The 12455-nt window shown below is 41.4% G+C and overlaps 1 protein-coding gene across 2 annotated transcripts in view; it reads right to left on the bottom strand.

Annotated features, from left to right (window-relative positions):
- Nucleotides 1–8788, bottom strand: part of COX10 (cytochrome c oxidase assembly factor heme A:farnesyltransferase COX10) — a 98631-nt gene extending 89843 nt beyond the window's left edge. Inside the window, exons 1-3 of one of the 2 annotated variants that reach the window (XM_068210009.1) lie at nt 8653–8788; nt 7390–7514; nt 5607–5931 (exon numbers count right to left, since the gene is read on the bottom strand). In XM_068210009.1, coding sequence (XP_068066110.1) covers nt 5607–5931; nt 7390–7514; nt 8653–8695 — 493 coding nt within the window. In that variant the 5' untranslated portion in view covers nt 8696–8788. Of the gene's footprint in view, nt 1–5606; nt 5932–7389; nt 7515–8322; nt 8469–8652 lie in introns of those variants that run through there. The other variant, XM_068210010.1, reaches the window with a different exon arrangement.
- Nucleotides 8789–12455: the final 3667 nt, after the last annotated feature.

Raw genomic sequence — 12455 nt, 5'->3', positions numbered from 1 at the left:
TTGAGCATGACTTATCAGGATCTCATTTAAAAAGGCTGCAGTACATCCTCTCCCATATCCCATTAAAGCAGGTACATTTTCTTGTTTGGGCAGGGTTTGCACACCAGGCATCCCCCTGCGTCCCTCATCACCCAGCTATTCCAATACAACACATTAGCAGTAAATAAGAAAACGATCCCTTTGGAGTGGGAAGTTTATTTTCTTTAACTGTGGAAGCAATAATTTACATTTCAACTTCCCTCATGGAGGAAAAGTGTATTTAATTGATATCACATCAAGGGAATGAGATCATTGACTCTGTTTGTTTTTTAATCCCTGTTAGTTCAGTGCGTTAGGGGCCAAATTAACTTCACTTTATTGCATAATAGATGGAATCGATCCTTTCAAGACCTGTTGATGGGAGCTGGCATTATACACACTCTTCAAAAAGAAGCCAAGATTTAAACTTATGATCTCAGCCTAAGCCTTATTTTCAGTCTTTTAAACATTTTTAGCTTTAACAAAAATTAACAGGGGACATTTGTCTCCCACGTCAATGTAGATGAAAAAGAAAATGCTGATGGATTGGTGACAAAGAGTGAATTATAATGTTTCTGGCAGAAAAACACAGTCCAAAAGTTTAGTGTGTTCTTTACATTCCTTTTCCACTTCATCACAATGTGCTCTGCCTTTATAAATCCTTTGTATTTATAGCATGTGAAACATTATGCCATATTTTGTTTACCTAGTATTAAAAAGTAGCCAAGCCAAAATAAAAGCACAGAAAGCCAAAGAAAATCAATCCTACTCTAGAATTCCCTTTTACTCCTGTACTGGTGATATAACAGTACCTAAGGAAGGAGAAAAGCAAATGCATTTGTATTTTTTTTCAATAAACAATTTAACTGCTTTACTGCAAAAGTTTCTATAGCCCTTAAAGGAAACTTGCTTTCCAAAAGCTGCAGAAATATTCGTTCCTGAGTATTCACACTTTAGTTTCTGGAAAGCCAACCGTAGCAGCAGTACTTAGTGCTACCCACCTAACCAACATGTCCTTTGTAAATCCAGGTTTGTTTGGGCACATCGAAGTTTTGATACAGATTATAACCTGCACACTAATAAAGGCCACATTCCTGAAGCAAACTTAAATTTGGGACAATGATCTGAAACAAGTCTGCAGCAAATCATGAAAAATTCAAGTGCATATTACAAACAGAGTAGATAACCTCTTCTTACCATCAAACAATTTTAAAATACTTTGCTAAAAATGAACTGTAATAATGATTTATTTTCATTTCATTTGTTTTTCTTGTAGCATGGAAAAACCAATTGCCAGAAAGCTTTAGTTTCTTTGATGGGATAATAGTTACTGGCTTAATAAACACAAAAGAAGAACTACTTCGACAAGTATATTAAATATATTTGGAACTGATAATAAAGGTAAACTAGCAATAATCAGAACAGTAACAACCAATAAATATTTTTTCAAAGTTTCTGTCTATACTGAAGTTACCATTTAAAGAATAAATGCTATTATTCCAGAATCAACTGGGAACATACAGGAGCTCCACTAAAGCAAATGCATTTTTTTACTATAGCAGCTGTTATCAGACTTTCAGCCTACAAACACAACATGGGCCCCTTATTTAGTCATTGTTGCAGTTTGGTAAGAGTCAAGAGTCATTATGCAAAACTGGATCTTCATCATCTTCGTGTCACCAATACACAACAGACAAGAGATGAAGCAGAATGTTCACAACCACACCTTCAATCAGTACCAACATCTCAGGCTTCTGGTTTTAGGTTCAGCACATTTGTGCTAGAGGATCACTATTCCACAGACACAAATCCATACAGAAGCAATATATCCAATAAATTCCAGCTGTTTGCTGTTACGCACAACAGAATTATTTTCTTATAGCAAGATATATGAAAAAAAAATTCTAGTTTAGTCTTCAAAACTGAAAATGCCCAGAAATTGGCATATTCATCCACACGTCTTGATCCACTTCTCAGACAGGTGCTATGTAATCAGATTCAAGTAGGTTGGAAAAGACCTCCAATATCATCAAGTCCAGCCTTTGACTGATCACCACTTTGCCAATCGGACTAGAGCACTGAGCGCCATGTTCAGTCTTTTCTTAAAGACACATGGTGCTGTAGATCACAGAATGATAGAATCACTGAACAGTTTGGGTTACAAGGGACCTTGAAGACCACCTACTTCCAACCCCCTACTGTGGGCAGGGACACCTTCCACTATCCCAGGTTGCTCCAAGCCCCATCAAATCTGGCCTTGAACACTTCCAGGGATGGAACAGCCTGTTCCACTTCAGCTGCTTGTTCTCACAGAAAGACCAACATGCTACAGGAGCAACAACAAGGAAATGTTCACAAACCCTAGAGCATTATCTAAGGGAATACTCGGCATTTTTCATATCATACTTTCCTCAGTTTGCCCAAACTAAACATTGAACTTTGATTTTCCTGTGGTTTCACATATAGTTCATCTGAGTTTTCATCTGTAATCCTTGGAGAAAACATTACTTAATTCTAAACTTGAAGTTAAATTTAAGAAGACATGACAACATGAAATTCCTAGTGTGTGTGCGCAGTATAAATTGTTAGAATTTCATCTTATTCCCATACCTTCCCTTGTCTCTCTCCTACTTTCAGTTACACAGCAACTTTAGGATCAAGTTGAAAACAATGCACTTAAAATTCTGAAAATCTATCAGACAGATTCATTAGCTTTCCAAGTGCCTGGGTGGTAGGCTACAGCTGTTCAGAGAGCAGCCAACATAAAACACCACAGAGATGGGAATGGATGGAAATTGAACCCAAAAAGGTAGATTATGTGACATTCAATTAAAAGTTCCCTAATTGTTTTCTATGGCAAAAGAATATAAACAAAAGTCTATTCGTGTTTTTAAGGCAGAGCTTCTAATGGCAGAGTCACAAAAGCTGAGTTTACATGAAGCAGGAGGGTATGGAAATAGCAAAAGTCATTTCCTTTCCAAGGTGAAGTACAGTTCATACTACAAACAAAAAATCTCTTTCCAGCAGCAGCAGGAAAAGAACAGAGCATAAGGAAGTCCCATTTTGGCATCATGCAGAGTTTGTTTTTTTGTTATTTCATACTCTAAAAAGTATAAATAAAGTGTCTGCCAAAAAAAACGCACAGGATATGAGATCTATCACAACTTCACGGGTGAAAGGAACTGAGTTGTACGACATTTGCAACTTAAAAACTGACCTCGGAGAATTTATTCTTCTTCTTTAAAAAAAAATCAAAGAACTACAACACTGTAGTCTTTACAGAATATATAATTTGTCTAAATGATTACACAAGTTGTAAAAAATTTTCCTTGCTCTACGTATTACACACAGTCATACTCCTGCTTATGTCCTACCCTATACCATGACCAATAAAGACCAACAATAGAACTCCCCTTCTACAAAGTCCTCTTCATCCAACTTACTCTTTTACACTTTCCACTTCCAAAAAATCTGCACACCAAACACATGAAGATGACAACAAGATAAGAGGGTAAGGTTTTTTTTCCCTGTATCACTCTATACCTTCTCAATAGGTAAAGTTTACCACATTTACTTTGGATCAAGAACTCCTTCAGGCACAGGAGAAGACAGAGATAAACTAAAATCACAGTCCCCTTCCCAACAGGCTTGCAGGCTGGATTAAAAACTGTACAGGTGTTCAGAAATGAGCAGTCAAGCTTACACTTCAAAAGGCACTGTCATAGAAAACAACAGTCCTGAAGGGAATGAAATTCTTAACCTTTGCCTTCTATACCCTATTTTAAATCCAGAGTGGTGCTTGCCTAGTTAAAAGAGGCTACCAGGAACTGTTGAAGAGTTTTGCAGCAACTCCGAGGCCACATAAAAAGGTATCACATGAAATTGTTTTCTCTTGAAAATGACACTCTCCCATCTTGCTGAAGTTGTTGAAACTCCCATTTCAAGAAGCACCAGTAACACTGAGATGTGGTACAAGCACTGAGCTTACCCATCAGCAAACATAAAAAAAACATCTCAAGTGCTTTCAACAATAGACAATTTTCTCTCTCTCTGGTCCCTTAATCATAGCATTGTAAGTCTTCATTTCTCGACCTAGTGAATTTTTTAAATTTAGTTCTACTTCAACAGCTATCATAGCATTCTATTTCACATAAGACACTTCAACCAAATCACCTCAATGAAAATATGCCAGAAGGGCTAGTTGTTCACACAGCACTTCTAAGTTACCCATGGTGAGCTCAACAGTAACAAATTATTACTAAAACTGAACAGCATGAGGGAGAGAAAGGCAAAACCGGTATAATGCAGAAAGAAAGATGAGACAATAATTAAGGATGTATATACCACAAAGTTGCTGCAAATAATCCTGATAATTGCTGAATGTGCTAGTGAGAGATTTATGTAATCTGAGTTGGAAATTTCCAAGTCTAATATGTTAAAGTGACATAGTAAAATATTAAAATACATGTTTTCATCTCATCAAACTCTTTACCAGCACAAAATAAATGCCCTCAAGCTTTCTAAAAACAACGACAAAGTAAATTTGGATGTGCAAACAAGATCAGTTGTGCTAAATACAAAACATGAGATGTATCAGTAACACAGATGAAAATGTAAATTACCATTATACACTCCATGTGGTCAGCAAGATTCTTCCACAGAAAAACAAACAATGAAAACTTATATATTGCAAGACAAAAAAGTTTTTTAAAGCAAACTGAATTCAGGACACTCATTATAACAAATTTTTAGGGCAAGGAACAGTCTTGTTATCAGGAATTCACTTGACTGACTGGAGTGCACCTAGGCAAGGACTGAGGAAATTACATTTCCATTCCTGGACTTTATATCATAGACAATATGTAAGGTTTTGGTCAGATAATTAGAGCCTCCTTAGAAATAAAAGTATTCATAGCACTACCTATTGGCAAAGGGGTAATTTATAATTGTTCCTATTGGCAAAGGAGTTACTTAAAGTCATTAAGTATTACTACTTGAACAAGACAAAATGTAGTTAAGGCTGCAAGGCAATTGATTAACAAATTGCTGGTTTGAGAAGACCAGAACACTATCACTGACTGAAAAGTAAATTGGATCTTCTTTTACAAAATTCAATTGGTCAGACTCAAACGTTTTCCTTTCCAATACAGGAAACCACTTGGATTATCTTACGTTGGGACTTCTAGTGCTACTTTCACAACCAGCAGTACTACAGTGAAAGGTATGTAAATAAGACAAAACACTAGTAAACTTAAGCAAGACAACTTCAAATACTGAATACATTATTTGTAAATTCACTTCCTTACCCAGTTTCACTGTAGTCTGTCAAGTAATGCTTGCTTGTTTCCCAGAAACTAGCTGGCAACAGGATGCAAGCTCCTCTCATTGTTTTCAAACAAATTTAATGGGAAAACTATTAAATGTGTCCATAAAACAATTTTCCTAGCACATACTTGATGAAATTAATCCAACCTAGCATCAGTAAAGTGGGAATTAACACATGCAAACCTAAACCATACCATCCAGATGCCAAAGAATTCTGCTATCAAGCAGAACGCAGAGAAATGAGAAAAAATTACCAGCAATACCTGTAAGCTTGATTTTGGACAAGCGTGCCAAAATTCCTGGCAAATCATCCAGCTGTAGCTTCATTTCTTTCCATTGTCTGTCTTCCTTGGATTCAGCTCCCACTGGTATGACTGAGTCTTCAGTTTCTGCAGCTGATTTAACTTCTGTCAACTCATTTCTGCTTGACATCTCAGACCATGACTGATGAATAGGCGAAACTGGGATAATTTTGTGTACAATCCTTTTCTCGTGATCCAATTGATTAAGCTCATGAAAAGCAGACACAATTGAATCGGACTTGGGTTTGGCTTGTTGACTGAGGCCTTTGTTGCACTGTGTTACATACTAAATAAAATGAGAAATGTTAAAACAAATAGATAAAGATATTTCTGTCCATTTCACTTTATTAACACCAAGAATATTATTGCTATTTTATTCTTGTTAGGATAATTACTTCCACGACACAACTGAGTAAGTCTGAATTTCAGACACTTATTTTATACACAGAAAGACTTCTGAAGTTGGCTAAGATATTACAAAGGCAGATTTCACGACTGAATCAATGTTTATGTAAGCTTGCCGAGTTGCATTTGAATGTTTACTTCCTTCCCCACAGCTACAACAGCAAACTCTTTGTTCATATTTGAAACCACCAGGTAATACAATGTGACTTACAACTAATCAATTTCACAGAATAATAAAGGTCATTCAGCTCAACCTTTGACCAAACAAAATTCAACTTTAAACAGCGAAATATACAAATTCCCACACAACTTCAGTTTCCAAACATAAGTACTAAACTTATGCATATTTAAGAAATGAAAAAATATGCCAAAAATCTACCACCTATGATATAAAATCTACAATCTACCACTTATGATATAAAATCATCTCCCACTTTAGTCTATTATTATTTATGCCAAACTTATTGTTAATTAATTAGACAACAAATTTCAAAGGAACATATATTGAACAATACATTAGGATGGAGTTGTTTGCTCCCTTTTAGAGCTCACAGAATAAACACAGAATAAGAAAAAGAGCATTTAGATTCTCTTCTCATATTTTCTACCCCCAAATATTCTATATATTTCAAGCCCCAGAAGCACAGAAAGACAGAACTTTCAACCAATCCTGATTTCAAGTACACAGTAATAATTACATTGAGGAAGAGTGGTCTGCAACTCTGAATGAGCAATGGGAATATAGTTCAAATCAGCAGCACAATTAAAATTACTACCATCCACTAACATATGATACAACTGGTCAAAGAAGAAGATGTAATTTCAAGGGGTTTAATGATAAACCCCAGCTCTTTTAATGCCTAAAACTAACAGCACACTGTAAATGTAACCCATTAACTTAATGAGCTCAGAAATTTTGACTCAAATAAACCAAATAACTGAGAACACACCACCTCCACAAGTGAGTTCCATCTACCACTTGTTTGACTGCTAGCCAAGATGTGACTTTATTAGCATTTTTATAAATAATGATTTTAAAATATTTTATGTCAAGTTTCTCAACAGGAGATGAGTGCCCTATTTCAAGGGTACAGAACCACCCTGTCAAGCAGAGGAGACTTTACAACACAAGGCACTGTCCTTGCTACAAAAGGTTTCCTCCAGCCTGAGACATTTTAGGATACCAAGTGCTTTAACTCAGATTTAGTGAAAAATGGAGATGCTTAAAATTGCCTGAGTTTGTCTGATAAGAAAAATATTACTCTTATCAACTAATCTCCATTTTGACTTATCACATGGGATCAATGAGAAATATGTATAGATACACTCCTTGACTTACCATTCGTTTGAGAAAGTTAAAGTACTGAAAGGTAATCAATCTGTTGCTGGCCACATGGTAAAGGTGCACAAACCGGCATGGTATCTGCTGTGCACCAGTGTTCCTCAGATGCCAAAGAAATAATCCTGTTTAAAGGAAAGCAAGAAAAAAAGGTAACAGTAGATTCCAGTTTCTTCTCTGCCACTGAGTTTGCTTCTAAGTAATCACAGTGCCTGTTGTCAGCTGTGACACAGGACTGCCCAACAAATGGGAACCAGGGTCAGATAATGGAAAATGTTTGTTGCTCCAGGTGAAAGACCTGACAGTGCAAAATCATGGAATCACTAAAGATGGAAAATACCTTTAAGATCAAGTCTCAATATTAAACCAGCATGGCCAAGTCCACCACTGAACCATGTCCCTAAGTACTACATTCACATGGTTTTTTAACCTTTACAGGGATGGTGACTCTATCACTGCCCCGGGCAGCTTATGCCAGTGCCTGGCAACCCATTCAGAGAAGAAATTTTGCCTAAGATTCAACGCAAACCTTCCCTAGCCCAACTTGTGGCCTCTTCCTCTTATCCTGTCCCTTGCTCCCTGGGAGCAGAGCCCAATCCCCACCTGGCTGCACCCTCCTGCTAGGCAATTGTGGAGAATGGGAAGTTCCCCTGTGCCTCCTTTCTCTCAGGCTAAGGCCCAGCAGCTCACTCAGCTGTTTCTGGTGCTCCAGACCCTTCCCGAGCTCTGTTCCCGTCCCTGGACACATTCCAACCCCTCCTTTTCTTTCTTATCCCAAGGGGCCCAAAACTGAACTTTCGGTTGTTTGTTCCAAATTCCAGAGCACCAGTAAGATGCATTTTCACAGAATATCCTTAGCTGGAAGAGACTCCCAAGGATCATCGAATTCAATTCCAGGTCCTTCCCAGGACTCCCCAACAATCCCACCCTGACCTTGAAAGGGTTGTCCAAACGCTGCTTGAGCTCAGGCAGCCTTGGTGATGGAGCATCGTGTACAACACAGTACTGTCCCACTACTATATACACTAGCGACAAGGTTATCTTGCTAAATAAGCACTGAGAGGAAGCAGCTGCCATAGGACACCACCAAAGTCCAGCACGTGTGGAGGACACCCACAGCGCAGAGTGGCACATCGGGACCCCCGCACACGGGGACAGGCACACGCATAGCCTTACAGGCTCCGGGGACCGCTCCACAGAGCAGCCCGGGCCGCCCCAGCCCTGCCCGCACACCGGCCCCCTCGCCCCACGGCCCCGCGGTACCTGCGAGCGCCCGGGGCGGGCGGCAGCTGCGGGCGGCGCTCATGGCCGCGGCTGCTGCGCCGCTCTCCTCTCACCGCCCGGGCGCCGCCATCTTCCCGGCGCGACCTCCAAACGCTTTCCGGGTCGGCGCTGCCGCGGAGGCGGAGCGGCCATGGCGGGGCTGTCCCGACCGGCAGGAGGGCGGCCGTGGCGGGGCTGTCCCGACCGGCAGGAGGGCGGCCGTGGCGGGGCTGTCCCGACCGGCAGGAGGGCGGCCGTGGCGGGGCGGTCCCGACCGGCAGGAGGGCGGCCGTGGCGGGGCTGTCCCGACCGGCAGGAGGGCGGCCGTGGCGGGGCTGTCCCGACCGGCAGGAGGGCGGCCGTGGCGGGGCTGTCCCGACCGGCAGGAGGGCGGCCGTGCCGAGACCGCCCCGTTGGGACTGCCCCCGCCTGGGCTGCTCGCCCGTGCCCCGCGCTGAGTCAAAGGTTTTTATGCCGAAGGTTGAAATTCGCCAGGCCAATATATAAAAGCGGCGTGGAAGGAGTCAAAAGGATTTTCACCTCTCTATCAGTACAAAATAAACGACCATGTAATATCATATCATATCATATCATATCATAATAACAGACTCCCAGAATGGTTTGGGTGGGAAGGGACCTCTGGGGATCACACGGTCCAATACCCCCTGCCCAGGCAGGGTCACCCAGGGCAGGTGACACGGGAGCACATCCAGGTGGGATTGGAATGTCTACAGAGAGGGAGACTCCATGCCCTCCCTGGGCAGCTGGTCCAGGGCTCTGCCCACCCTCCAGGGAAAGGAGTTCTTCATGTTGAGGTGGAATTTCATGTCTTTTGGTTCATGGCTATTGCTCCTTGTCCTGTCACTGTCAAGTTCACATCATCCTGGTCTCATACATGTTCTGGGGGTGGCTGGATCCATTGCTAAGCTGATTCAATTTGCTAAACTGAAAGGGAGAAATTGCTAATTTTACTGGTTATACTATTTCAACTGGTCCTGCACAGACACTCTTGTAAAGGTTGAAAAGCTAAAGCAGGGCAAAGAGGAAGGGCCTTGGACGAGAGTCTGAACAAAAAGGGAAAGGAATGGTTAGGACTGCTCCAGCTGTAAGGTGTAATTGCACCCCCAGGCATCTTTAAAATGTTTTCTCACAAGAGTTTCAGTTCAGAAGATGTAGGCTATAAGTCACTTAAATGCTTTTGAAAGTCATTCTTAATATTTTTTCATGGAAATATTCCTCAGAACCATCTTCCTCCCTGGCTTTCATTTCTTTATAGTGCTTAAATTCATGCAAAAGTCATCTTAAATCATTATTAGGAAGATAAAATGAAAACACTCACTCTAATTCACTGAGAATATCCTACTTCAAAGCATTTATTTCCTTCTATTTGGGGAGCTGGGGAGAAATTAGGACTTCACATTTCTTATAGTTAATAGCCGGTTTTGCTCCAAGTTCTCATCACCGAACATATATCACTTCGGAGTTCCTATTTGCATCTCTACTTTATGCACTTTTTTCTGCCCTCAAATTTACACCTGCAAAAATAAAAGAAACATCACGCCACAAACGCATACAACAGTTGCATAGAGGGCCAGAATGCTTGTTGGTTTTAGGGCAGTTTGGGTCAGAGAGCAAAAGGTTGAGGTAGTCGAGTGTTCAGTGTCAGGGCTGAGCTTTAAGGTTTAATGATTTTCATTGTCTTTCACTTGGGCAGCAAATTGCACCCCTGGAGAGAGGGGATATAACACTACTTTTCTAATTAAAGAGAATGTTATCCATGGACATCAAGACAGAGCAATACCTCCTTGTAAAACAATAATGAGGATTTAGGACACACAAAATGTCACATGCCCACTTGGGTTGAACCACTAAAGCTACTCCTAGAGAGAAAATAATCTGAGGATTTTTAGTGGGCACAAGTATCCAAATGTCAGAGCTGTATTTGAGCCCAAAAGGGCTCCACAGGCTTTGGATCTCATTACTGAAGGTTTGGCACTGCACAGCACTGATTCCACAGGAGCTGGCCCCACAAAATACTCTAGAAAGCACCAGGAACTATGGAGAACAGAAGGGGAGCATGGACCTTCCAGGGAGCTCCCAGCACCCTCCCCACACAGCTCCCACCATCTGGCTCATAAAAGCCCAGTACTTCTATCACAGGACCAGGGGGAGGGTTGCCAGAGACTCATTTCTTGTCACGGGGCTCCAAGGTCACCATTGTGGGTCAGAACAATTGCTGAAGCATCTCTAAAATTTTGCTAGTTGCCAAGATGGACACTAGCTCAGCATCTGTGGTGCTTCCCTGGATTATAAACTTTGCAGCTATAGATTTGTTCTCAGGTGATGCAAGGGGCATTTAACCCCACAACTGCCATTAATGTTAATTACAGAGCACATATTAACAGCTGATCACACACATTAACTATTTTGGGGAGGTGCCTTTCAGCCTGAAATAATATCTTGCAATAATTTCTTTATACCTACCTCACCAGTGAGCACAGCCTTTCCAAATGGGACATGGGAGAGGAAGACTGGTTTCCCTCCTGCTCCTGGGTGTAAAACTAGATGAGTCCTCGTGGGAGAAGAGTGAGAAACTCCAGTGTTTCTCCTTGCTGTGAAGGGAGGAATGCTTTCTATTTTCTGGTTTTTGAGAGAATCAATTTCATTTCTGAGGAAAAAAATGTCACATAAGAGAAACAGACCAGAGTTCATAACAGGAGGTGCAGCACAGACCCCTCAGCCCTACTGCTCTAAGCAGTAATCTGTGTCCTTTCCCAGCATCTTACAGCCTGGGATGCTACATGGGCAAAGTAAATTAATGCCTTGGTTGTGTTTCCAGTCACAAAATACATCCAAGACACAGCAAGTTCCTTTTTTTAGAGAAATACTATACATGCCCTATTGACTGCAAACTTTACAAGCTGTTTGTGGCCCATAAGCTGCAGATCCAAGCTCCCTAAGCAAGCTGATTCCAGGAGAAGGCTGTCATGGTCAGGACAATTCATCTGTTTGCAGACTGTTCCCACCAGGTCCTCAGGAAAGGGAGAGCCTGTGGTTGGAATAACTTGTGGGGGAGGCTGCAGGGGTGCTGGTTGAGCAGCCCGGCTCCAGGAAGCAGAGTTGTAGGGCACCTTCACCACTGACTTTGAGCCTCCATGGAAGAGTGTCTCATGGAGATGTTGTCAGACTGTGCAAAAACCACTCAACAGTGGAGGCCGTTTATGTGCCAGGCAAGCTACATCATTCAGAGGCTGCCTGCTTGAATTTCTGGCTGCTGCAGTGGGTCCGCATCCCTCAAAAATATGTGGCGAAACTACTGACTCCAACTGGACCCCATGGGGTACATCATCCTGAGATACAAACAAGGTCCAGCACACCCTCCTCAGCTTAAACAAAGGAGGCTGAGGATTTCCTCAGCATAGAAAAGCAGAATACACATTCTCCCTATTTATGGATGCTTAGGGCAGAGTTGTTATAAATCATTCAGCCAAGCAGGCATTTCTTGAAGCGCTCACATCCCAGCCCAACTAACCATGCTCATGTTAGCCTCAGCAGCTGACAACCAGAGCAAAGATCTTGGAGAAAGGATAACATCTATGAACATATCAAAATGATTCATAATGGACTATTAAAAATAGCAAGAGATGAAAGAGACAGCCTACCGAGAAGCCGATTTGAGATCTTCAGTAATTCAGAACAGTTTTTAAAAATTAAGTTTTAGCTATTGCAGATCTCTCCCTGCTGCTCTGCAGATAAGAATGTAGGCTGTTCTGATCAGGGTGAGAGTTCTTTTCCACCCAGGG

This window comes from Anomalospiza imberbis, chromosome 19, assembly GCF_031753505.1.
Source record: "Anomalospiza imberbis isolate Cuckoo-Finch-1a 21T00152 chromosome 19, ASM3175350v1, whole genome shotgun sequence".
NCBI lineage: Eukaryota > Metazoa > Chordata > Aves > Passeriformes > Viduidae > Anomalospiza > Anomalospiza imberbis.
This window is presented reverse-complemented; position numbering and strand designations above follow the sequence as displayed.